Below are 27538 nucleotides of genomic sequence, written 5' to 3'. Positions count from 1 at the left end.
GATTCAGCTATAACTCATAGTCCAGCAGCTGACAGCAAGCAGCAACATCTTTCTGGAGCTGAAAGGGTTTGTTTCAATGCTCCCTGGAAGATCCTGGCCGAGTTCAAGCTCCTGAAAGATGTTGCTGCTTGCTGTCAGCTGCTGGACTATGTGTTATAGCTGAATCTGGTGTCCGAGGTCTCCTCTGCTTCATAAGCACAATCACCATCAAGTATCAGCATGGCATGATGGTGGGGGTTGTATGTGTGCAAGCTGGAGTTGCACAGCTTCCAGAACTACTACCACCATCATTGTCTCTTGGACAAGATGCTGGTAGTAATTTTTCAAGCTGTGCACCTCCAGATTGCACAACCACAACCCTCAGCATCATGCCATATTAAAAGTAGACAATGGTGGCTGCAGTTTTTATTCACTGGACACCCAAATAAGGGGGCTGGGTTGTCAGTATTTACCATTACTGCTTGTGTAGGGGACTAAGCTGTGCAGTGGGAGGGGAATAGATGGAGGGAGGCAGGGAATAGAGGAGCTAGGGATGGGGGGCGGGGTTGTGGCCATGTTTGTGGGTGGGAGGTTTACAGAGGCAGGCCAGGGAAACAAGGCATTGTGGGGACTGTAGGAATATGCAGCACACAGACCCTGGTCCAAAGAGGAAGCTGGAGATGTAATCAGCAGCAACAGAGAACAGTGCAGGGGGCAGCAAGAGCAGCCAGAGTGGGAAGAAATGTGACAGAGAGGAAGCCAGTAACCATCCCCCAGTGTGTGAGGAGTTTAGATTTTACAGGGGGTGCCTGGAGTACTCCTTTAATGTTTTATCAAAATCAAGGGGCAACACACGACCGCCATTGTTGTTTATAAGACGCAGCGCCCTATATAGAAGAGTGGCTGTACCTGGTATTGCAGCTCGATAACATATAAGTTGACTGAGCTGCGGTACTAAGTCCAGCCCTCATTATAGTCACTCTGCTTGTGTCCCCTCATTCTGCTGATCAGCAGGGCCTTGAGAGTTGGACCCCCAGCCAGTGTGGCTCAGTATTAAAACTGGAAGATAATCTAGCCGGGTTATGTCACATAGTGGCTGGAATGTCACAAATCTGATTCCTTGCTTTCTAATCCTTTCCTTGGATGGTCTTAGAGGCTCCATCGCCGATCTTGGGAATCTCAGAATCCGTAATTGTGGCAAGAAGCTGAGTCAGGTATCATACAAAGTTCTCCCGACCACAGAGCAGGGGGGCCATACTCACAACATTTACTTATTGCTGGTAGTTTCCATACTGACCCTGTAGGGAGAGAAATACAGACACAGGGGTTGGTATCTTAGGTCTATAGGGAGATGGAAAACTGAACAAGCATGATCCAATATGGAGGTTCGAGCGGGGGTGGGGGGTTGGCAGCCAACAAAATAAATATTTGCTCATTACACCCACAGTTATTCTTTACTCAATCCTTTCAATTGAAGAAGCACTCCAAGTTTTATTTTGCCTATATAGTGCAGCTTTGGCTTTTATTGGAAAACAACGTAAGGGTGTATGTCTGTGGCTTACCTGGGTTTTCAGCCAACTTGGTTTGTATTTGCCCCTAAAATGATTTCCTAATGCTGCCTACATTTCCCATCAGGCCTCTGGCTTTGCAGAGAGAGTGGGTGGAGCCTGCAGGTCTGCAAACAGATCACCTGGCTGGCTGGTGGAGTCCAGACAGGTAATACTCATATATGGGTATACTTTCATAAACAAATAAAAGGATGGCACAATCAGCACTGAATGGAAAGTCGAATGCAGTTAATATAACCATTCAGTCTACACCAATTAAGGGAGCGCAGGGTCATACTACTTTCTATGTAGTCTACAGGAAGTCAGCTGACCACTCCCTTGGACACATTAACACTGGGATTTTCTGTGGGTCAGGGTGATGATCACATGATGCATTTACAGTAATGAAATGCAGCTGGTCTGGGATGGAACAGGGAGTGCTGTGGGCCTAGTGACATTATATAAGCAAAGAAAAAAAAAAACTGGAGAGCTTCTTAAGAAATAGACTCAACCTTTATGTAGATGTCAGAAATGAATTCAAGGACTGGCATATGTCTCACCAAAAATCAGTATCTTACAATGGCTGAGGAGACAACGCACTGACTAGGTCTGACTAGGTGGCAGCTTACTGCAGCAGGACTCTCCCCCACTATTCAATCTGTAATACACCTCCTTAGTGAGCTAAGCCCAGTCAAGCATGGACAGGATTAGGATTACACTGATCTTTATCCCTTTCTGGAGATCAGTTCTTCAGGAAACCGCAGAACTTCTTGAAGTCAACCATTGCTTTTCCCACTCACTTGGAATGTGGAAAACTGTGAGGCAGGATGCAGAATAGATCCTGATAGGGGTAAAGACATTTAGATATGCCACTACTAGGAGTATACTACCTGCTCGTAGCCATAAGGCCTCTGTTGCTGGGCGGATGACGCGCTCTGTGGTGCCCGGTAGCTGGAGTAGGGTTGGCTCTGGCCTTGCTGGTAGGTCGAATACTGTGTGGATGAGCCCTGTGCTGGGACTGGAATGAAGAACAAATTATTGGAATGTTGGGAGTTGTAGTTTTGCAACAGGTGGGGTATGCTGGTTCCTGACATGTATCCAGTATACCCCTGTATACCCTGTCCCCACTTACCGTATCCCTGCTGTTGCTGCCCGGGGTAGTTCTGTTGGTTGGAGTACTGCTGCTGCTGGGAGTACGCCTGTTGCTGACCGGTCCCCTGCTGGTATCCACTCTGCTGCTGGCTGTACTGGGTGTTTCCTGCTATATAATGGATGGTGGATGTTAGCCACAAAACACCTCTGCACAGTATAGCGCTATGGTTTTACCCACCACAATGCATTTCCTGACCTCCTTCATAGTAGTGCTGTGAGGAGTCATCGAACGTCCGGTCATAGCTCTGCTCACCATACGATGACTGCTGGTAAGAGTAGTCACTGTGCCCTAGATTAGAGAACAGTGGTGAAAGGGTGTATGGCGACCCTAAGGTATTGAAGAGGTATTCCCCTCTGGGGTTGTGATGTCCTATGCAATATATGCACAGAACAGAGCATAACTATAAGAGCTGACTGGCATTTGTAGACTAAATGTAAGTAACATGCCAGATAATGGAACTCCCCTCTAAGCACATGTGACTCTAAAAAGGAAGATGACACGTACCATCTGTGTAATACTGCTGGCCCATAGACTCAGAGGAGCTCTGGCTGTGTGCGTACTGCTCGCTGTAGTACTCCTCCTGACCCAGATACTGCTGAGCCGAGCCTAAATACAGCCAGAGGAGAAAGCCTATTAGCAATTGATAACATATCATAGGTGCAAACAATGACACGCACATGCCCCCTAATGGCAATACTTGGTATGACATGGACAATACTTCACCTTGTTGCGTTGATCTGTAGGGACCCAGGGGCCTCTGACCCATCATGCTGGTTCCTTGGTTACTCTGGCTCATGATGGAGATTGAGGACTGTCCCTGGTAATGCTGTCCGCCTCCCTGTGCTGTGGTGTAATGGGAACTGGCGGCTTGTTGGTGCATCATAGAGACTGTTGACAGAGAGAGGAGAACCGAGCGTGACAAAGGAAGGAACCTGTTTATTTATCATATCTATCTATTACAATGCAGGGTGTTGGGCTCCACTCACCCGGGTTTGTCGGCATGTTGATGTTGGCCCTGGACACGTAGTTCCCTATGCTGCTCTGGCTCTGCATTGGCATGTTCTGTGAGCTGGACACGGCGTGGCTATACCCGGGAGCGGTGCCATGAGAGCTGACTGCCATGCTCATACTGGTGGTGGGCATGGTGGTCTGACCGGACTGCTGCATGGTCACATGGTTGGGGCCTATTGCAAGAAGAAATGAAAGAGAAAAGTGAGATGTCCAGTGCAGACCAAGAAACAGAAAAATACATCCCGATCAATCAGAAGATAAAGCACAGACACATCAGAGCAGTCACTCATCTGTACAAGGACACAGCAGCGTCCTCAGGACCCCTGCCAGGCGTCTCTGTCAGCTGGGGCGTCAAACACACTTAGCACCCGCTCCTCTGTTGCTAGGCAACAGTAACGCATCAGAGAGAAGCCTCACCGTTACTGATCTGGCTCTGAATGAGGGAGGAGGGTGGCAGGGTGGCACCGAGGGCGTCGCTCAGATTGCCCTGGGAGTGAAGGCTCTGGCTGGGACCGGTCTGACTCAACCCTCCGGGGCCCAGGTTCATGCTCTGTGTCGGGGGCTGCAAATAAAACGAGGTCATTTTATGCGCACGTACTACAGGATCAGAATGGCACATGAGGGGTACTTACTGGGCAGTGTTCCCCAGCCTGTGGAAAAGCTACAATTTCCAGTATGCCCTCCTTTATAATTTCTCTCTATTTTTAAGATCTCTGATTGCTGTCAGTAAGTGGGAACATGTATACAGAGGCTGCAAACCCATGCAATCTAATGTTACCCAGCTGTAGGCTTGATACTATAGTATACGGCCTATCAGTCTGGAATCTAGACGTAACATATGCCTGGACAGTGGCGTAGCTACCAAAGAGGCAGGGTAGGCAGTTGCTATGGGGCCTGTGGGGGAGGGGGGCCTGGGGATGTTCAGGAAAGTGTCCTGCATCCTTCTGCATTGTGTTGTGTGTCTTTTTTTTGTGTTGCAGCATGTAAGTGAGGTTAGAGTCACTTACACACACTTCAGTATATATGGGGTTAAGCAGAAGGTAGTTCTCCTGCACCTATGTATTTAACCATAAGGGCTCCTAATGGGCCTTACAGTGGACTGACAGAGCAAGCAGCGATTGGCTCTCTGCTATTCCAATCACTTTTGTAGTGGCGGGTAAGATTCTGGTCACATCACTAAAATATATATATATATATACGCTTTGTGTTGGGGGGGGGGGGGAGGGGCTACAGTTTTTTTTTTTACTATGGGGCCCCAGGAATCCTCCCAAAATAGAAATCATGTGACATCCCCTCCACTACACATAGCTGCCCTATGCTGTTGTTTTACTGGATAACAAAAAAAATCTGTTACTGCTGTTGGTGAATAGTAACTTTAATGCTTACATTGCTGATGGTATCCAGCTTACGCAATGCACACTCATGTTAGCTGGGCATAATCACAGCGGAAGAATGTTTCTATTCACTGTCGGCAAGCGAGAAATCTTGAAAATAGTGAAGAATTGAAGTGTACTAAAAAGCTGAAGAACTTTTCATTATGTAGTAATTTGCATAGAGATGGAAAACCCTCTAAAGATCAGACACCTGCATGCAAATATTACTGCCGGACAGACATAACAGCGAAAAGCAATACAAGAGTAATGATTTGACTACTGGGTGTGCAATAAGAGTAAATGCAGAAGAAATGCACTATTTTAACCTGGCGTTACGCTGGCCGTAGTTGCCCCAACTGCTTGGGAAGGAAATGACTTAGGATAATGTCACTTTAAAAAAAAACTTTTGTCATGTCAATGGTTCAGATTGGTGACAGACTTACTATGGAACTCAACATGTGCAGTGACAAGTGAGACGGGTAGAGTGCTTAGCTGAGTGCTTCCCTGGCACCAGGACCCCAAATAATCAAAACTTTCGACATGTCAGATGCTTATTACACTAACCATGACTTTAAGACATGTAGAGAAATTTGTGCAACGATCACAACTCTACTTATTATAGGACAGAGAAGGAAGATGCCTTAACCTGGATGTGGACATCCATACTCACCGCAGGCAGCAGAGATTGCATATTCTGATTGGAATCAGCTATGGTTGCCAGATACACCAGATTTCTGTGCAGGATCTGCTGATATCTGCAAGAAATAGCCAAAGAGATGACATACAGCACAATACATGACCCTACAGGGAAAGCAACCTTCTCCTGGTGTCACAAGGCACAGAAGATAAGAATATCCTCTATCACACACTTCTAAGTTTAATGCTCCTTTAGGTTATGCTACCAAACAGTATTTTTGCTCAGTATTTTTCAACCAAAACCAGGAGTGGATTGAAAACACAAAAAGGCTATGTTCACACATTGCCATCCACTAAATTTCAACATTGTGTGAACATAGCCTTTCTGTGTTTTCAATCCACTCCTGGTTTTGGTTGAAATGATACTGAGCAAAATACTGCTTGGGAACATAGCCTCAGGCAGAATTTATATATGGGGCTGTTCCTTATATCTCAATGAAGCTTGCAGAATACCATGTGTGTGTCCCTAAAACAACCGCTAAAAGATGAATGGAGCTGATTTTCACTTGCACAAATCTGCCGCATGTGAATCCTAGAAGCGTCTGGTTGTACTTACTGTGTGCACTCTGCCGTCTTCCCCTTACTCTGGTAATCCATTATGCACTGGATCAGGTGGTGGTTCTCATCCAGCATCTAGCAAAAAAAAAATCACAAAGTAATTGTCTGCATACTCTGGGCTCATTGTCTGGTAGGTACTCTGGGCTCAGTATGGCACCAGGCACTCTTCGGCTATATCTGGGCTCAGTATGGCACCAGGCACTCTTCGGCTATATCTGGGCTCAGTATGGCACCAGGCACTCTTCGGCTATATCTGGGCTCAGTATGACATTAGGCACTTGAAGGATTTATTTTAAAAGTATAACATTATGCATTTTTTTTGTTCTTTTATCTGGGCTCAGTATGACACCAGGCACTCTTCGGCTATATCTGGGCTCAGTATTGCACCAGCCACTCTTCGGCTATATCTGGGCTCAGTATGGCACCAGCCACTCTTCGGCTATTATCTGGGCTCAGTATTACACCAGGCACTCTTCGGCTATATCTGGACTCAGTATTACACCAGGCACTCTTCGGCTATATCTGGACTCAGTATGGCACCAGGCACTCTTCGAATATATCTGGGCTCAGTATTGCACCAGGCACTCTTCGGATATATCTGGGCTCAGTATGACACCAGGCACTCTTCGGCTATATCTGGACTCAGTATGACACCAGGCACTCTTCAGCTATATCTGGACTCAGTATTGCACCAGGCACTCTTCGGCTATATCTGAACTCAGTATTGCACCAGGCACTCTTCAGCTATATCTGGACTCAGTATTGCACCAGGCACTCTTCGGCTATATCTGGGCTCAGTATGGCACCAGGCACTCTTCGGCTACATCTGGGCTCAGTATTGCACCAGGCACTCTTCGGCTACATCTGGGCTCAGTATTGCACCAGGCACTCTTCGGCTATATCTGGGCTCAGTATTGCACCAGGCACTCTTCGGCTATATCTGGACTCAGTATTGCACCAGGCACTCTTCGGCTACATCTGGGCTCAGTATTGCACCAGGCACTCTTCAGCTATATCTGGGCTCAGTATGACACCAGGCACTCTTCGGCTACATCTGGGCTCAGTATTGCAGCAGGCACTCTTCGGCTATATCTGGGCTCAGTATGACACCAGGCACTCTTCGGCTATATCTTGGCTCAGTATGGCAGCAGGCACTCTTCGGCTATATCTTGGCTCAGTATGGCAGCAGGCACTCTTCGGCTATATCTGGGCTCAGTATGACACCAGGCACTCTTCGGCTATATCTTGGCTCAGTATGGCAGCAGGCACTCTTCGGCTATATCTGGACTCAGTATTGCAGCAGGCACTCTTCGGCTATATCTGGACTCAGTATTGCACCAGGAACTCTTCAGCTATATCTGGGTTAAATATGACATTAGGCACTGGAAAGATTTATTTATTATGCAAATAGGCACTGTTAGGTTTTATCTGGGGACAGTATGGCACTAGGCACTGTTAGGGTTTATCTGGCCACAGTATAGCACTAGGCACTGTTTGGTTTTACATAGGCTCAGTATGGCACTTGGCATAGTAAGGCTTTATCTGGGCACAGTATAGCACTAGGCACTGTTAGGTTTTACATAGGCTTAGTATAGCACTTGGTATAGTTAGGATCTCTTTGGGCACAATATGGCACTATGCACTGTTAGGTTTTATCTGGGCTCAGTTTGGCACCAGGTCCTCTCAATTATGCCAGGTACTCAGGCTTTATTTGGACTCAGTATACATATAGACACCTTATATAGGTCTCCCACAACATATTACAAAGTATAACTCCCAGCATGCCCTCACAGCCTGCAGTAATAGTACCTCACAGAGCACTGGATCGCAACCTGTGGCAATCCAGCTGCTGTAAAACAACAACTCCCATCATGCCCTGGCATTCTGCATCAATACCTGCACTGCAGAGAGCACTAAATTCCAACCTGTGGCTTACCAAAGTTAAAAAAAAAAAAAAGCCATGGGAGATGTATCCCTGCAATAGTAGCAGAGCCCCAGGTTATAAAACACCACCCTATAGTCTATATTACGATGGGTGACGTCTTTCCCTGGCAGCACTAATATCTCCATTGAAACAACTCCTGCAGCTGAAGGGAGAAAATCCACATGGTCTCACATGTATGACGACATAGAGGCAGATACTACCAACATAGTATCAAAGGATATCAAGTCTCACAATAGTGGCAAATAGGGTCATACTATATTTTATTTTATTAGTTTCCACATATTTTCAATTCCATGTAGGGAATCTGGAGATGTTTCCAGGAAAACTGGTATAATATCCCCTTATAACCAACCAAATGTGACTGGTTGCTGCAGGCTACACCAGGGCCATAGGTAAGGGGAGAAGCCAGACATGTGCCCTGGGTGCTGCGTGCCATGGGTGCCAATCATGGGCTGGGGCAACAAAGCCGGTCGGCACCACTGACATCCCTCAGAGTTGTTGCTGTTACATGATCGCCATTCTACAATTGCCTACCCTACATATAATCAATAGTAACTAAGTAGACAACTTAGATTGAACTGTGGTTACAGATATGGCTCAAGAGGATCAATAGCTCCCAGCTCGTCCTCGGCAGGTTGTTTCCAACAGGTGATTTCTGGGATAAAACTCCTTTTGCAAGTGTCCCAAGCTGAAGCGGGGCTTTGCATTTACCAACGTGTTCATGTGAATTGACACTGTTGCATTCTACTGTATCTATGCACCTGCTGCAATAAACCCATTCAGATGTTCAGCTACTGCAATCTCTGCTATATGTGAATTCAACCTTACACCAGTGGGCGGGCATTCTACAGGTGAGACTACAACAAATATCATGCTGGGAGTTGTAGTTTCATGTCAGCAGGAGGATCACACATTGGAGATTTATCAAAGAGTGCACAATATCCCTTGGTGTAACTGCCCCAGCAACCAATCACAGCTCAGCTTTCATTTCACCAGAGCTGAAAGTAGATCCAAAGAGATCCAAAGAAAAGACTACAACTCCCAGCATGTCCTGACAGACTGCCTAATAGCTGTACTCCAAACCTGGGATTCTCCAGTTGTTACAAAACTATAAAGCCCAGAAATAGTTGCACTCCAGAGAGCAGGGATGGGGAACCTTCGGCCCTCCAGCTGTTGCAAAACTACAACTCCCATCATGCCTGGACAGCCGTTGGCTGTCCAGGCATGATGGGAGTTGTAGTTTTGCAACAGCTGGAGGGCCGAAGGTTCCCCATCCCTGGGATCGAGTATTGAAGTCCAAGCCAATCCTGTAACCCTTCAGCTTTTGCAAAACTACAATTCGGCTGTCCAGGCATGATGGGAGTTGTAGTTTTGCAACAGCCAGAGGGCCGAAAGTTCCCCATCCCTGCCATAGAGTATTGAAGTCCAAGCCCAACCTGAATCCCTTCAGCTTTTTCAAAACTACAACTCCCAGCATGCCCTGACATCCTGCAATAGTAATAGTTACACTCCATAAAGCATTGGGCATGCTGGGAGTTGTAGTTCTGCAACATCCGAAAAAAGCCGCAGGTTCAGGAACCCTGGTATATACTATCGACACAATGACATTTCCATAGGAAACAAATATTTGCATTGCAAGTAAAAACTTCACCATGTATAACTGTGCAATATCTTACAGGGCAGATGCATCCTCCTCCTCCTCCTCCATCTCCTATGCATGCAACCCCTAAACATAAATGCAGATTTAAAGTAGTCACCTATTATCAGGTCATTATGTATCAGCAATGAGAGGAAGAAGAAGAAGCTGACAGACAATGGTGATATGTAGGCTGACATCCTCACAGCCCTCCTCCCTAATCCAGACATGAGGATGAAGGTACTTAAGGATGCATCTTGTTCTTTCTGTCATCATGGAGGCAAATGACATCTTGGAGGACAGCAGATCAGCAGGAGCCCCTACAAATCCCTGCATCCCTCTGAATGATTGATACACTATATATATATATATATATATATATATATATAATTGCATGGATGCCAGTCAGTGACATGGCAGCAGCTGGTACTCTTGCATCTTCCCCACACTATACATGACACATGAGGAATTTCCCCCTCCCCCTCCTTAGAATAAACCTGGTGCCATCAGCCCCCCCTCCTCTTGCAGATGATTTACCTTCTGTATAGTTTGCTGGGTGACTTCTCCTTTCCCTCTGGGTCTGGCTGAAGCAAAGGCCACAGACATGATGCCCCCCTGTGCCCCTGTGTCTGTCTGATCCTGGATAAATAATTACAGATATTCTTAATATCTGCACCCTATTACTAGCCAGAGGATGCTTATTCTATGCAGCAGACAGGGGGAGTGGGCACCAATGGAGCGGCCCGTTTGTTTTCTCATAAGCCTTAAACCATTTGGATATTGTTTATTTGTATAGATGTATAATTAACAATAACAACAAAACATAATATAGAATATCTTTCTCTGTAAGAACTAGATAGGGAGAAGATTTCATTTCATCCCCCCCCCTGGCGAAAAGTGGTACATTCCACAAGCCGGGTTTCCTGTCTAAAGCACCGGGTAGCGTAGGTTCCCGGGGGTGGAGCTTAGCTACGCTGATTACGTAGCGTAAAGTAGTGGATAGGCTGTACTCTTACGTTAGGCAGGGAGGGTAAGTCGGCTTCTTGAATAGGAGGTGGATGAGTGCGCTGTTTTCAGTAGCTTTCGGTTTGTGAGCGCTTGGACTCCGTTGTGAACATGAGCTATGACCGGGCCATCACCGTCTTCTCCCCGGACGGGCATCTCTTCCAGGTGGAATATGCCCAGGAGGCCGTAAAGAAAGGATCTACCGCGGTGAGGATCGCTCGTGCCTCGGGCGGGCATTGTGGCGAGCTGGGGGGGGGGGGGCACGGGGGAGCGAGGTGTTAGTGGGGTCACTGCCCTGATACAAGGGCACCCCGAGGGATAGGGGGTATAAAGGAGACCCCCTTAGTGGTGGGCTTGCATTACATCTGGGGTGTGTGGCTTCTGGTGGTGCCCCCTATAGTGGATGGCCATAGATTGGGGTCAGAGGGCATTGACTGGGCAGCCACTGGTTACACTGGGATAGACACAGTGCTAGGGGGCAGCCATATCCCAGTGCCCTCCTTGTTATACATCAGTGTTCTCTGTATAGGCAGCTTTCCTCCTCTCCCATATACTCCCACAGCAAAAAATTATATAGAAATCTGATTCCATTACTTATCAGCTGCTGTATGTCCTGCATGAAGTGGTTTATTCTCTCTGACACAGTGCTATCTGCTGCCATCTCTCTCTGTGTCAGGAACTGTCCAGAGCTGGAGAAAATCCCAATAGAAAACCTCACCTGCTCTGGACAGTTCCTGACATGGACAGAGATGGCAGCAGAGAGCACTGTGTCAGACTGGAAAGAATACACCACTTCCTGCAGGACATACAACAGCTGATAAGTACAGGAAGACTGGAGATTTTTAAATAGAAGTAAGTGATGTTAGTTAATTTGATGGGAAGGTGTACCCCTTTAAGCTTAGTACAGGAGTCCCCACCCACCCCATACTAAATGTGTATGTGGGTTCCCTGAATTTAGAATGTTTGCTCTGGATTAGAAGAACATAGCTGCTTTCTTCAAGAACCAGTGCCACGCCGCCCATAGGTTTGGCCTTGCTCCTGTGAAGGTGCAGTATCTACCACAACCTGAGGACCAGTGTGGTGCACAGCACAACTATGTTTTTTTTTTTTAAAAGCCTTTAAGTGTGACTTTGTGCTCCATCTGGTTTAGGTTGGAGTACGAGGAAAAGAGATTGTGGTGCTCGGCGTGGAGAAGAAATCTGTAGCCAAGCTTCAGGATGAGCGGACAGTGCGGAAGATCTGTGCTCTGGATGAGAACGTCTTCATGGCTTTTGCTGGTAAATGTGAATGGGTTCCATGTAATGATGGGGGGTAATATGGTCGCCCTGCGCATTATGGTAACATTGTTATCACGCATTACCACAAATTGTGCTCAGCCCCTGTAGTGAAATTGTTCTGGATGACTTGGAAAGCTGGAAAAAGTACAACCATGACTTGTCATGTAACCCCCCCCAATAGAAAAGCACTGAAAGGGAACCAATCAGACCAATTGGGCTGAAATGGTTCCCAGGAGCGCTGTATAAAGCTCCTGCAGCAGCTGCGGCACGTACCGGCAACGGCCACAGCAGGAGCTTTATACCTGAGAAAAAAACATTTTTTTCTCCAGGCGCGTGACAGACACGGACGGGGAAGTATTCATCTGGGCGACTCCCTGCCTGTTTCTGGTCACCGCACTCTGAGGGGATGATTGACAGGCAAAGAGGTCCATTACTGGCCTCTCTGCCTGTCAATCATCCTGCGGAGCGTGCTGACAGGCAGAGCGCCGTGACTAGACACAGGCGGGGAGCCACCCAGATGACTTCTTCCCCACCCGTGTCTGTCACACGCCCAGAGAATAAAACTTTTTTTTTCTCCGGTATAAAGCTCCTGCTGTGGCCGCTGCCGGTACATGCCACAGCTGCTGCAGGAGCTTTATACAGCGCTCCAATTGGGATCCATATCAGCCCAACTGGGCTGATTGGTTCCCTTTAGAGATGAGCGGTTCGGGTTTGAGTTGATCCGAACCCGGACGTTTGGCATTTGATTAGCTGGGGCTGCTGAACTTGGATAAAGCTCTAAGGTTGTCTGGAAAACATGGATACAGCCAATGACTATATCCATGTTTTCCACATAGCCTTAGGGCTTTATCCAACTTCAGCAGCCCCAGCTAATCAAATGCCGAAAGTTCGGGTTCTGATGGACTCGAGCATGCTGGAGGTTCGCTCATCTCTAGTTCCCTTGAAGTCAATGCTGCTGCCCTTATACCACTAAATGGAGACACAAAGGCAGCAGGAGATGACTTCAGGTTCACATTATTTAAAAGGCTTATACAGGATTAGTAAAACAACTTACAACGCCACACCAATATACATAGGAAAACACCACTAAACTCCAACAACGGGGATCCAGGCGAAGGTCCGACTAATGGTGACCAGATGAATAATATAAAACTGTAAAAGTTTATTAAAAAGACCCAACGTGTTTCGGAACCGTATCTGTTGCTTTTTCTAGAGTCATATAACACGCTTGAAACGTTCAGTCGCCATAACTTAAACATTGTGTCACACCCAGGAGGTGTTTTTGTCTGAAAGAAAGTATTGTCATTTACCTGGCCTGAGCTCTGGAATACTGGAGACCTCACCTACAAAAAATATTGAGAAGATAGAACTAGGGCTGTGGAGTCAGTAAGCCGCAGCCCCGACTCCTGCTCCTTCATAAATGGCCGGTCAGATACCAGGGGAGTTATTTATCACACTGGCTCAGCAGCTTCTTCCTAATGTCCTACATGATACTTCTGAGGGAATAAGGAAAGATATAAAGCAGCTTCTCCTGTGTGTGCAGTGGATGCAGCCAGTCTCCAGCCTCCATGTCCTGAACAACTCACAACTAGACTAGATGGAGCAGGTGGTCTTTTCCTGCTGACAGTCTTCTATGTTTCTAACTAAATATTCACCATAATTAAAGACACACTGCTAACTATGCCAGATACCTGTGATATAGAGGGGTCACTGTGGGTGTTGGGACACACACACACACACACACACAGCCTGCTGCAGTCATAGCATACACACATACACAGAGCTGCAGCCATAGCATACACACATACACAGAGCTTCAGCCATAAAACACTGAAGAAAAACACCACATTGAGGACAGAGGTTACTGCTACACTACTTATGCCTTCTCCTCCTCCTCTATATTACACAGGATATCTTCATATTACACTGCTGCTCATATACAGTCATCCAGCATCCAGGAAAAGACCAGCACAGATCTCCCCCACACAATGGACTCTTCCAGCTCAGAAACAAACTGACAGACAACTTTTCCCCGACCACCCTTATGTAATAGGGCCAGTGTCCTACTAGAATGTTGCTCATAATATATATTCATGAGCAAAACTTATAAAATTCATATCAAAACTAAATTTTAAATTGTTCAAAGATTTTTTTTTAAAGCTGGAGTCGGAGTCAGTACATTTTCTCTGACTCCAGCCAAAACTAGTTCCGATCTATGACTCCGACTCCACAGCCCTGGATAGAACAGGTGCAAAGATGAGCTACAAAAATGGAGTGTCAGGCATAAAACATATCAGGAAAGATTAAGGATTTGAATCTGTATAGTCTGGAGGAAAGAAGGGAAAGGGGGAACATGATTGAAACATTTAAGGGTACATTTACACGGACAGATTATCTAACAGACTATCTGCGAAAGATTTGAAGCCAAAGTCAGGAATGGATCTGAAAAGGAGAGTCTTTCCTTTATGATCTGATCTCTGTTTATAGTCCGTTCCTGGCTCTGGCTTCAAATCAGATAATATTTCTGTGTAAATGGACCCTAAATATGTTAAAGGACTAAATAAGGTTCAGGAGGGAAGTGATTTTAGTAAAAAAACTGAATTTAAGAACAAGAGGACACAGTGAGAGGTTAGTTAGGGGAAAGATCAGAAGCTACATGAGAAAATATTACTTTACTGAAAGAGTAGTAGATAATTGGAATAAACTTCCAGCAGAGGTGGTAGGTAAATCTATCATAACAGAATGTAAACCTGCCTGGGATAAACGTATATCTATCCTAGGATAATAAGAAGGGAAATACTAATAGGGCAGACTGGATGGACCCAGTGGTCTTTTTCTGCCGACAATCCTCTATGTTTCTACCGGACATAGCCTGTGAAAAAGGGTGGTGCTGTTTTTGGAAGAAAGCAACTGTTTGGCTAAAGTAGATATAGTGAATAACAAAACCCAATCTATCCCTCCAGGACTCACGGCAGATGCGCGCATTGTAATAAATCGCGCCCGCGTGGAGTGTCAGAGCCACAGACTGACAGTAGAGGATCCGGTGACGGTGGAGTACATCACACGGTACATCGCCAGCTTGAAGCAGGTAAGGGGGGTTTGAGTAATGTGTAATGCATGGGTCTCCAAACTGCGGCCCTTCAGCTGTTGCAATACTACATTTCCCATCATGCCTGGACAGCCAGAGCCAAAGATTTAGCTGTCACGGCATGATGGGAGTTGTGGTTTTGCACAATGTTTCAAGACCAGAAAAAAAAACAAAGCAACTCACTACCTCTGTATTCTCTAGCGTTATACTCAGAGCAATGGTCGTCGGCCCTTTGGAATTTCCGCCCTGATCGTGGGATTTGACTTTGATGGGACTCCGCGTCTCTACCAGACTGATCCTTCAGGCACTTACCATGCATGGAAGGTGAGTAAGTCAGCCAGTTCATGAGGGTTACCTTAGGTCAGTGGTCTTCCAATGGGAGGCTCACCAGCTGTTACTGAGCTACAACTCCCAGCATGCCAAGAGTTGTAGTGTTGCAGCAGCTAGGGAGCCCCTGGTTAAAGACCACTGACCTCAGTAAGGGGCCAAAACTTCATCAGGTTCTGCTCTATCACCTAACAGGCCAACGCCATTGGCAGAGGAGCCAAGTCTGTCCGTGAGTTCCTGGAGAAACACTACACAGATGAAGCCATCGAGACAGATGACCTGACCATAAAGCTGGTTATTAAGGCTCTGCTGGAAGTGAGTATCTGGGGATAAAATGGGAATGAGCTTGGTTGCATTGACATGAATGGGAGTTATGGTGTTCATGCAGATGTGGGACTTACAGGAGTATTTCCATAGAGGATTACAAGCCGATTGCTGGGGTTCTGACCTCTGAGACCCTCACTAATCCTGAGAATGGAGGCACCTTATCCTCACTACATCCTGTCCCTATGCGACCACCAACCATTTGTGGGGACAAACAGCCCGTGTGCCTGCATTATCCCTGTGTCACTATGACACCAGGAACCTTATAGTTTCTATAATGTCCTATTACAGTCCCAGTATCTCTGTGTACTAATAATTCTATATTTAATCTTTTTAGGTTGTTCAGTCTGGAGGTAAAAATATTGAACTGGCAGTCATGAGGAGAGATCAGCCTCTAAAGGTAAAACATGATACATATTGGGACTTGTATTTAACATAAGGATAATAACTTAAAGGAAAACTATGGGTAAAACTGATACTGCATTATGTTCACTGCAAGACCAGGAGACCGTCAGACACTGCATTGGGTGTAAGAGTGCATCAGAATTATTGGAGTGCTCTTTTAAAGGGAATGTACCATCAGGCCTGGGCTGACCCACCCCCAGTGGGAGATAACCCCCGCCTCTTTATGATACAGCTCCATTGATTCTAATGGAGCAGTGTCATAGAAGGGCAGAGGTTTCCTCCCACTGGGGGTGGGTCAGCCGGCCTCCAGTGCTTCAGCCCAGGACTGATGGTACATTCCCTTTAAGAGGCTTGTATAAAGCACCACTCAGTGGGCTGTGTCTGTTATTGCAACTCTGTCCCATTCAGGTGACACTCCGTGGTTAATAATAATGAAACATTACCGCTATCTGACACAGGAGATGGCTGGAGTCTCTCTGCATCTGTTATCGTTGTATTGAGCCCAGAAATATAGATTTAAATTTTTTTGTCTTTCCCGCCAGATCCTGAGCCCGGAGGAGATTGAGAGATATGTAGCTGAGATAGAAAAGGAGAAGGAAGAGAACGAGAAGAAGAAACAGAAGAAGACATAACTTATTCTTCTAGACAATATACTGTGTAAATCGGTCCGACAATAAATGTTTTTTCTGTTATTTTCCTGTAAGGCCTTGCGGTCTGCTTTTTGGCTTGCAGCAGATTGCAGGATCAGCAGCCTCCTGCTGTTGTCTGTAAATAACGGGTTAGGTTTCTATGAACCATCTGACTTGAGCTCATCTCTAGTATGTGTAAAAGCAAATGCAATCACACCGGCATCATCCCTATAGCTGTCAATATCCATCAAACGGTAGCACTATAAATGTAAGATAAAAGGTGTTGATTTATTTCCCTAAAGGACACAGCATGCTTTATTTCACTGTATTTGGAGCGCCACAGTTGCTATTGAACTCTGCTTCAGGTGCCTGGAAGAGCTGGATGCAGTCCTGGGAAACTTCACCTAGGAATGCATCCAGCTTTTCCAGGCAACCAAGTTGCAGCCCGAAATTGCTTTGCTTAGTTACTACTGTAAATTCACTTATATATATATTTATATAATCTCCAGTTGTAGGCATTCTACTTGCTGCTAGGAAATAGAAACACTCGTTTACAGTAAGAGCTGCAATCCTGAGTAGAGATGAGCGAAGGTTTTGTTCCTATCTGCATTCCGCTCTTCAGGCTGCAGAGCTTTGAAGTCTTCTCCACTCAGTGCTGCTCCTCCCAGGTGCCTGGAAAAGCTGGATCCAGTCCTGAGAAACCTCCAAATTTCCCAGTACTGGGTTCATCTTAGTTGCTAAAAATCCTTAATCCATTCATTACATAAGTACAATGGCATATCTACCAACATCTATAGCTCCATACATGCTATGTTTGTGGCTTATTCCAATCTCAACTAACAGTTACACTTGTAGGATTCAAGTTAAATATTTTTGCAAATACATTAAGCAAACTTGTCTTCTCCTGATATGCTGTTCTTTCCCCTCCCATGGTTGAGCTTGTTGCTCTTAAAGCAGTGGTCTAGCTCCTGTATAGAACGATTGTGATGTATATATATTATATATATCACACAGTATGGCGGCAGGATAACTGCAGACTGTGTGCAGCTCTACATCTGGCGGTAGGGAACAATGGGGATTGCGACAGGCCTCTTGATGTCTTGCCTGCACGTTTACAAATGATGGCCACGGAAGAGAACATCAGGGTTTGTGGCTGGCAATAGTCTTCATGTCCTGCATGCAGCTGCTCTGCAACACACTGAAGTGTAGGGGACACTGGCAGTAGGCTAACAAAAACTTTACTTTTTGCAATTCAGCAAAAAGTCTACTAGGTCTTTTTGGTGACGCAGGATACTTACATACTACAATGCTTCTTGTTGAAAGGACACAGTAAAATCTACTACTCTATACCAGAGCGCAAAAACCTATTGACTCACATTGTTAATAAAATTCAATTGTTAATAAAATTTCAACACGTTTTTGCTGTACACATCTGTGTGCTGCATTATGCAGCAAAATTAAACCTAAAAACACACCAAAAAGTTCAGTGTAAAGCAGTCGGTTGGGTAGAGAAGGATGTGACGCAAAGCTCTTGCCGATTATAGTCTGCAATAGCTGCACATGACACCACTAGTCAGAGCAGGTAAGACCCTATCTTAAAACAAGGAACCATGCAGTAGTACAGTATCTCCTCTCTACATGGACAAGGAATACAGAAGGAGAATGTCCCATTGTATTACCAATGCTTCACTACCCCTAGAGGTTGTCACTGACCTATATCTTCTGATGACCAGCTGCAAGCAGCTTTGTATTCTCCTTCTTACTATTGCTCATCCCAGTAGCTCAGGAACACAATTAGAAGTGCCACTCAGCTACAGTCTAGGAACCCATTGCGTGTTAGGCTGCATTTACATGTTCCGTGTTCTGCATGGAACATGGACGTGAAATGCATGTAACGGACTTCCCCGCCCAGGCAGCATCTGTGATAAGATGCTGGGAGCTGTAATGACAGCTCGGCGCATATGAAGTTCTCCCGCTCCCAGCATCTTATCACAGATGCTGCCTGGGCGGGGGAGAAGTCTGTTACATGCATTCCATGTCCGTGTTCCGTGCAGAAGACGGAACATATGAATGCGGCCTGAGGGTGGGTTCACACTACGGAACCAGAGCGGAGAATTTCCGGTGGATTCCGTAGCTCGTACCCGTTCATGGCCGTGCACCTCTCTGCCCGTGCCGTAGACACCATTCTATGCACGGGCAGATTCCGCCTAAATTGATGTGTCAATTCGTTCGGCAGAATCCACCCGCGCATAGAATGGTGTCTATGGAGCTGTCGAAAACGCCCGGCTGTGAACGGGTACGAGCTACAGAATCCGGTGGAAATTTTCAGCTCGGGTTCCGTAGTGTGAGACTACTCTTAAGAGAACAAAACAAACCCCTTTTTTTCAGTAGGTAAAGACAACTGTCTAATGCAGGGATGGAAGGGGAAACTGCAGCTCTCCAGCTGTAGGCATAATTTGCATGGCTGTCCATGTTTAATGGCAATTGTAGTGTTGCAAAAGTGAAGGGGCCAAACATACTCTATCCTAATGTACACAGACTGTCTGCCTCCATTTAGAAAACAAAACTGTCCTGTCATTCACCCTACACATCTTATGTCTATTGCTATTGTTTTATTGAGTATCTTTAAGGGTACAAACACACGGCATATACGCTGCGTATTTACTGCTGCGATACGCAGCAGATAAGATCTAAATAACTGAACACAGTATCAAATCTGCTGTGTATCTGCTGCCTGTGTTTGTACCCTAAAACCACACAGTGCAGCAGTGATTGCACAAAAATCCATCACAGACCCACAAGGGTTAATTAGGTTAAACCCCTATTACACGGGGTAATGGTGCGTTTACACAGGCAGATTTATCCGACAGATTTTTGAAGCCAAACCCAGGAACAGACCATAAACAGGGAACGGGTCATAAAGTCAAAATTTACTCACCGAAATTTGTTCTTTTTATGAGTCCATAGGCAGCACAGGTACATAATGGGTTAACTTAGTTTCCTCATCCTGCCAGGCAGAAGGAACAACATGTTTAAATGATTAGAGTAATTAACCATCCAGTGAGCCCTATAAAAGGCCCCAGAAACCACACAACCTCGTGTTTAGTTTGCAGCAATAACAAAATTTATTAGGGTGGGATGCTGTGCTGCCTATGGACTCATAAAAAGAACAAATTTCGGTGAGTAAATTTTGACTTTTTATTTCGTCCTACGGCAGCACAGGTACATAATGGGAAAGCAAAGCAATAGAAATGAAAGGGGGGGCAATTAACTTGAGGATGCCAATTGCAGCACTTTCCTGCCAAAGGACACTCTGCTGTTAGAGATGACATCCATCTTGTAGTGCCTCACGAATGTCGATGGTGAAGACCATGTAGCGGCCTGACATATCTGGTCCAATGACACCTGGGCTAGCTCGGCCCATGATGTTGAGGTAGATCGGGTAGAATGTGCCTTAATACCTGCTGGTGGAGGCTGATCTTGATGACGGTAACATTCAGCTATGGTGTCTTTAATCCAACGGGATATCGAAGCCTTTGAGGCAGCTTGGCCCTTGTTTGGGCCCTGAAACTGGATGAAAAGAGAGTCTGAAGACCTAAATTCCTTGGTACGATCTAGGTAAGTCAGAACCGCTCTTTTGACATCTAATAAATGCAGCTTCTCTTCTTCTGAAGTTTGAGGATTCTCACATAGTGAAGGTAGGATGATCTCTTGATTAATATTATCCACTGATGTGACTTTAGGTAAGAAGCCTGCTCGGGTGCGCAGGATAAGACCTTCTTGGTTGATCAGGAGATATGGCTCTTTGTGAGAGAGGGCTTGAATCTCTCCAACCCTTTTAGCTGAGACAATCGCCACCAGGAAACCAGCCTTAAATGATAAATATTTTATTGACACTTCTTGCAACGGTTCAAAGGGAGCAGATGATAATGCTTCTAGGACCACGGCTAGATCCCAGGAGGCTACAGGATTTTTGACCGGTGGTCTAAGATTCTTGATGGCTTTAAAGAACCTGCGCGTCAAAGGTTGATTAGAGAATTTGCCTTCAAAAAGGTAGTTGATAGCAGAGAAGTGCACTTTAAGTGTGTTAAACTTCAATCCTTTAGCAAAACCTAGTTGCAAAAATTTAAGTACATCTGGAAGCTCAGGGTCTGTGATATTATATTGGGTACACCAAGAATTGAAAATTTTGGAGATTCTGTCATACACTTTAATAGTGGCGGGTTTTCTGGAAGATTCCAAGATGTCGATCACATCACTTGCAAAGCCCCTTTGCGTCAAAGATGTCCTGTGAGACTCCAGGCTGTGAGATGCAAATGCTGTGGGGCTGGATGGATTAGACCGTTCTGGGCTAACAGGTCCGGGCGAAGAGGAATCTCTCTGTAAGAGCCCCTCGATAGCTCTAACACGAGCGGAAACCACGCCCTCCTGGGCCAAAAGGGAATTATCGCCACAGCTCTGGCCCGGTCTTCCTGTATCTTCCTGAGCACCCTGGGTATGAGAGGAAGGGGAGGAAAAACATAAATTAGGTGACTGCTCCAACTGAAGGATAGGCCGTCCAGCCAATCCGGGGCATCCGCCTTGTAGATTGAGCAGAACTTGTCTATCCTCCTGTTCTTCCTCGTCGCCATAACATCTATTTCGGGCATGCCGAACCACTTTGTGACCCAATCGAATGCTTCTGCTTGAAGCACTTGATGCCTGCTCAACCAGTCCGCAGTCACATTCAGATCCCCCTTGATGTGAATCGCTCTGATCTCTTGGAGATGATCTTCTGCCCAGAGCATAAGTTGACTGCATTCTTTCATCATAGTCGGGGACCTGGTTCCCCCCATCTTGTTTATATAGAATACCGTAGCCAGGTTGTCGGACTGGATCAGGACATTCTTCTGATGGACCAGGGATGAGAAGTGACGAAGAGCCCGATGAACTGTCCTCAGCTCCCTCAGGTTGGAAGAACTCTGGCCCTCCTGGGCTGACCATCTCCGCTGAACCCACTGGGTCTCCACATGAGCACCCCAACCTGATTTGGACGCATCTGTCGTGACAACGAGTTGGGGAGCACTGGACAGAGACCTCCCGCAGCAGATTTTGTCTTCCCGTAACCACCAAAGAAGATCTTGTCTGCACTGACTGGAAAGGGACAGAGAATGGTCTAGTCCTGACTGAAGGTGATTCCATTGAGATAGAATTTCGTACTGAAGTAACCTGATGTGAGACCTGGCCCATGGCACCGCTTCGAGAGAGGCAGTCATCAACCCTAGGACTCTCATCCCCCTCCTGATGGAATTCTGAGGACTGGATAACAGAGACTGGACTTCTGAGGACAAATTCTTCGCCCTGTCCTCCGTCAGAAATAGCTTCATCGCTGTCGAGTTGATGACAAACCCCAGGAACTTGCAAGAGTTCGATGGAACTAGATTGGATTTTTCCTCGTTGATGATGAAACCATGACTCCGAAGCATGTCCACTGTGGTCTGAATATGGCGAAGCAGCATCTCCTGGGAGGACGCTTTGATGAACCAATCGTCCAGGTAAGGTACTATAAAAATGCCTTGCAGTCTTAGGGCTGCTGCTAGCACCACGATGATCTTGGTAAATACCCTTGGGGCAGTGGAGAGACCGAAGGGTAGGCATGTGAATTGCAGGTGGCGAATCTTCTTCCCTTGAGCGATTGCTACTCTGAGAAACCTGCGGTGAGATCTGAGTATAGGGACATGCAGATATGCATCCATTAAATCGAGTGTGGCAGCAAAGTCGTCTTTCTGGATGATAGTTATGACAGACCTGATGTTCTCCATCTTGAAATGTCTGCAGTGTATGAACTTGTTTAGGAAAGACAGATCTATCACAAGACGCCAGCTTCCTTCTTTCTTTGGAACGGCAAAAATCCTTGAGTACACGCCAGTACCCTGTTGGTGGAAAGGAACTCCTTCCAAAGCTCCCTTGTCTATGAAATCCTGCAAGAGGTTCAGAAGATGAGGTTTTCCTGTATTGAGAAAAAAGGCGGTTGGAGGGGGACGGGCAAACTCTATGGCGTATCACCTTGAAATGACTGATCTGACCCAGTTGTCTGTGGTGGTATTGTGCCAGATTTAGGCAAACGCAGCGAGCCTGGCTCCTACTGGGTGAGTTGAAGGCCTGGCGTCATGCCTTCTGATCTTTATTGTCTGAGAAGTGCTTCTTCTTATAGTTTGTGGTATTGGAGTCTTTCCTCGGTTTGTAATTCCCTTGATTCCTTTGCGGCCAGGTTCTCCTCCCCGCTGGTGATCTGCGGGTGTGCCTCCGAAAGGGCCGAAATCGCTTAGACGGTTTGTAGGTGTAAGGAAAGTCTGAACCTTTATTCTTGCTAATAGAGTCCAGGATTTTTTCTAATTGAGGCCCGAACATACTTTCTGGCTGAAAGGGTAATGAGCAAAAATGGTTTTTCGATGAAACGTCCCCAGACCACTCTTTAATCCAGATAGCTCTCCTTGCAGTTGTAGACATGGCCATTGTCTTAGAGCTGAGCTTGAGAGTGTCCAGAGGAAAATCTGCCAGAAAATCCGAAGCTTTTTTAATGTTAGGGATATCTTTCAAGAGATCTTCTCTTGGTACCCCTGAAGCAATGTCTTTAGATAATTGGCTGATCCAGACTCGTAAAGCTCTTGCCACAGGTACCGTAGCCATAGCTGCTTTGGCATTTAAGACTGCAGTGGAATAAATGCGTTTTAGAGAAGCCTCCACCCTCCTGTCTAGTGGTTCTTTCAGAAGAGAGGACTCTTCCATGGGGAACACCGATTTTTTGCTTAGGCGCGTCACGGCTAAGTCCACTTTTGGCGGGTTTTCCCATTCCGCCGAACACTTAGGATCCAGTTTATAAACGGCTTTGAAGCGAGCACTAGCTTCAGATTTTTTATCCGGTTTAGCCCAATCTATTTCCATAAATTCCTTTAATAGGTTATGTGATGGCAAGACCCGGTGTGGTGTACTAGGAAAATAGAAGAGACCTTCTTTTTTTGGTAACCCACTAGATGAGGGATCACCCTCAATGGTGTTTTTTACAGACTTTATTAGAGAGCTGGCATCATCTTTCTTAAAGAGAAAATAATCTTCTGGAGCTCCAGCATCAGAATCTGAGGAGGAAAGCACTTCCCCTTCTGACAAAACTCTCACGTCTGAATCAGATGAAGAGGATGGTTTTCTCTCTGTCTTACGTTTCTTTGCCGATTTAGAAGTGGATGCTTCATTAAAGACATCAGAAATCTTGGATCTGAACCAACCAAAGAAATTTTGGGCTTCAGTTTGGAAGCTAGAACCTCCTCCAGGCATAGCACATGATCCACATACATTAGAGGTGGCTTCATCCGGCAATGGCTGTTCACAGTTAGAGCACATTCTGTGCCTGGACTTGCTTCTCTTTTTTCCTGAGCGACTCCGGGAAGACATCTGCAAAGAAAGGTAGCATAAGGGAAATGTGGCATACAAATATGCACAGGGCCAAACCATCTTTGTAGTGCAGAGCAATACCTTACTCCTAACAGAGAGTGCTCCCGGCAGAGTGCTGGCAGAGGCGACCGCCCGCCAGCACGTTTAAATAGAAAATGCTGCCGCCCGGAAAAACACTCTAGCGCACACGCAGAACGGAGACCGCTCGCGCATGCGCGGTACCTGAAATGACGTAGCTGACCAATCCGGAAGTCTATGGTACCGGGATACCGCCCTTCTGCGTTCCACGAAACCGGAAGAGACCTCGCGGGGAAGATGGCGGCGTATCATCCCTTGCAGCATGGTCTAACGCCGGGAGTCAGCTTGAAATGATCTCCCACCGGCGGACCGCACAGCGGAAGTCGGCGGACACCCGCAAACAGAGCCGCTGAGCCTCCCCGTACAACTGGCAGCCGCTGGGACGTCTACCGGTAAACCTGATAGGGTAGCGAGGGTAGCGGGGGATGACAGGCTCTCAGGATCCTGAACAGCACTGTCGCTGCTATAACCAAAGAAACCATGGAAAGGGGCGCCCTTTCCCTTCTGCCTGCAGAAGAAACAAAACACGAGGTTGTGTGGTTTCTGGGGCCTTTTATAGGGCTCACTGGATGGTTAATTACTCTAATCATTTAAACATGTTGTTCCTTCTGCCTGGCAGGATGAGGAAACTAAGTTAACCCATTATGTACCTGTGCTGCCGTAGGACGAAATAAAAAGGAAAGTTTTTTCAAATCCATTCCTGGTTTTGGCTTCCAAAATCTGTCAGATGAATCTGCCTGTGTAAATGCACCATTATTCAGAGAAGCAAACGAGCACTGACCTGTTGAATGGGTAAGAGCCATGGGGGCCACAGGGAGCTGCCAGGTGATTGCTTAATTGTCTGGGCAGCCCATAGAAGATAGCGGCGGTCTGCTGCTGCCACTCCTATTACACGGAACGAAGGCTGCATATTGCTGCTATCTAGATTGTGGTCTTTCAACATGTCGAAAGCTCAACAATCAGCGACATCATACATGTCGGCTGATCGTTGTCCTTTATTACACAAGATGATTATTGGCCGATAATTTCTTTGTGTAATAGGGCCTTAAGAAGCAGGAACAAAGCCAACAGATGACATCAATAATGTAACCAGAACCATGGGGCAGTGAGTCACTCCAGTAAAGGTCACCAAGTCCAGCTGGAATAAGGTAACATCACTAAATCCTGGCAATCCAGAGAAACCGGATTCATTATTAATTGCATCAAATTTTCCATCATCTTGGAGTTGTAGTTCAGTAACAGCTGGAATGCCTCAGGGTGGTGACCACTGCTGCTGGGGATGTCCAGAACCATCTCACCAGCCACTAAACTTAATGCAATCACAATTGACTTTGGTTACAGTCTGGGTCGAGAATTGTGTATGACATCACCTTATTGCAGCTGTACTTTGTGACCTTTACAGTACAGTGAATAACCGGCCTGGTTACTGATGTGATCGGCTATAGATCTTGCCATTTGGTACCCAATATAACCCTAGGGATAACTTCTTAAAGGACTTTTTGAACAATCACTGCTAGAGAACTATAAGAACTGTAAAAGCTGTAGGAACACAGCAACCCCCTTCCTCTGGTTCTATTGGGTACTACGACTCTGCTCATTTCAATAGAAGTGAGCTGCAATACCACACACAAGCTGAGAAGAGTAGTGCTGTTTTTAAAGCAAATCTGTTTTTCTAAAAGTATATAGCCCCCTTTAATAGACTTTAGATACAAATATTTAAAGTACCCGCCAGCACAGCCACTGCTGGACCAGCGGCAAATTGACCTACAGTACATTGGATCAGAACGGAGATCGCACGCATTTCCTTTCATGCAAACTGCTGGAGTAAAGGGCCTATTTCACGGGTTGTATAGAGGAGCAAACGAGCGCTCTCAGCGTTTGTTTGCTCCTCGTTCCCAGCTCGCTGCCGCCGCTATTCAACTCGGCAGCAGCGAGCAGGTGAGTGCGGGAGGGGCGGCGGGGAGCTGCCCGGGGGAAATCGCTGATCGTCCGGGCAGCCCATAGGATACAGCAGCGTCTGCTGCCGATGCTCCTATTCAGCGGAGCGACGGCAGCAGATCGTTGCTGTATCAGTCGCTTGTTTTTCAACATGTTGAAAAACAAGCGACTGCAACGATCAGCTGACATGAACGATGTCGGCTGATCGTTGCACTCTATTCCACGGGACAAATATCGGCCGAATACGGACGATAATCGTTCCATGGAATAGGGCCTTAAGAGTAGACTTTGCCGCTGATTTGAAAGCACTTTGAGCAGGTCAGAAGCTGCCTTACTGGTCCAGATACAGTGTTGCTCAACTCACAATACACTACAGTGTAAAACAGCTCTGTAGTCAGCTTATACGCTGGCTCCCTTTGAACTCCATGTGGCTCTCCTCCAGGTGCCTGGAAAAGATGATTCCAGTCCTGGGAAAAGTTTCCCAGGACTAGATCCAGCTTTTCCAGGCACCTGGAGTAGAGCAGCAGGGACTGTAAATTCGCTCATCTCTGATCACAATAAATTGATCTCATAACCTATTGTAAGTTATACAGAAGCAGCGCAAGTTGATGCTGTATATATCAGGTGCCAAAGTTGCTGGGTAACTATGCCGGCCTGTCAGAGCCCATGCCCTGCTACCTCCACACCTGAAAGCTAGTGACAGACCCTGGGCAGAGCACTGTAATAAAAGTACATTAGTGGCCTACTAAAAGCATTTACCACTTATCCACAGAAGAGGCAGTAAACACATCACTGGGTATAGAACCACCAGTTATAACATGCACAGCGGTCTGCAAATAATACACCTCTCCATTCACTGTGTATTGCACCAATAGCATAAATACACCTCTCCATTCACTGTGTATTGCACCAATAGCATAAGAAAACATCACAGATCAGTGGAAAAAAAAATCCAATGGAGTATTCAGAGTCTCCACTGATTGCCCCCTGCAAAATTTCAATATGCAAAGAAGGGGTCCGTGGAGCCTCAGTGGTGAGTCTCAAAACACAATAGCCAGATATCCCTCTCTCCAGAAAAGGACGCCTGTTGCCAAGGGGTGCCTCCCAGTGGGTAGAACACCAAACCACCCTGATACGCAGG

At 46.3% G+C, this 27538-nt stretch overlaps 2 protein-coding genes across 4 annotated transcripts; one reads left to right on the top strand and one right to left on the bottom strand.

The window, feature by feature from the left end:
- Positions 1-178: 178 nt before the first annotated feature.
- Positions 179-11046, bottom strand: SS18L1 (SS18L1 subunit of BAF chromatin remodeling complex). Of its 3 annotated transcripts, none has more exons than XM_069952415.1 (11): positions 10915-11046; positions 6316-6392; positions 5734-5818; positions 4108-4252; positions 3666-3863; positions 3403-3567; positions 3184-3285; positions 2875-2967; positions 2659-2787; positions 2417-2544; positions 179-1277 (listed from the first exon to the last, which is right to left on the bottom strand). In XM_069952415.1, the coding sequence occupies exons 2-11, from the start codon at positions 6390-6392 to the stop codon at positions 1251-1253; spliced, it is 1149 nt and encodes a 382-aa protein (XP_069808516.1). In that variant the 5' UTR covers positions 10915-11046; the 3' UTR covers positions 179-1250. The 3 variants fall into 3 exon arrangements, with proteins under 3 accessions (XP_069808516.1, XP_069808514.1, XP_069808515.1); XM_069952413.1 differs by lacking the exon at positions 10915-11046 and adding an exon at positions 10436-10524; XM_069952414.1 differs by lacking the exon at positions 10915-11046 and adding an exon at positions 10436-10524 and having other exon boundaries at positions 2659-2784.
- On the top strand, positions 10933-17016 carry PSMA7 (proteasome 20S subunit alpha 7). Its single transcript, XM_069952416.1, has 7 exons — positions 10933-11110; positions 12054-12180; positions 15144-15268; positions 15470-15592; positions 15791-15910; positions 16257-16319; positions 16867-17016. Exons 1-7 carry the CDS (start codon positions 11015-11017, stop codon positions 16954-16956), a joined length of 744 nt encoding a protein of 247 aa, XP_069808517.1. The 5' UTR covers positions 10933-11014; the 3' UTR covers positions 16957-17016.
- The last annotated feature ends 10522 nt before the right edge of the window (positions 17017-27538 follow it).

The sequence above is a fragment of the Dendropsophus ebraccatus genome, chromosome 14 (assembly GCF_027789765.1).
Source record: "Dendropsophus ebraccatus isolate aDenEbr1 chromosome 14, aDenEbr1.pat, whole genome shotgun sequence".
Taxonomy (NCBI): Eukaryota; Metazoa; Chordata; class Amphibia; order Anura; family Hylidae; genus Dendropsophus; species Dendropsophus ebraccatus.
The sequence above is the reverse complement of the archived record's forward strand: the minus strand, read 5'-3'. Positions and strand labels throughout refer to the sequence as shown.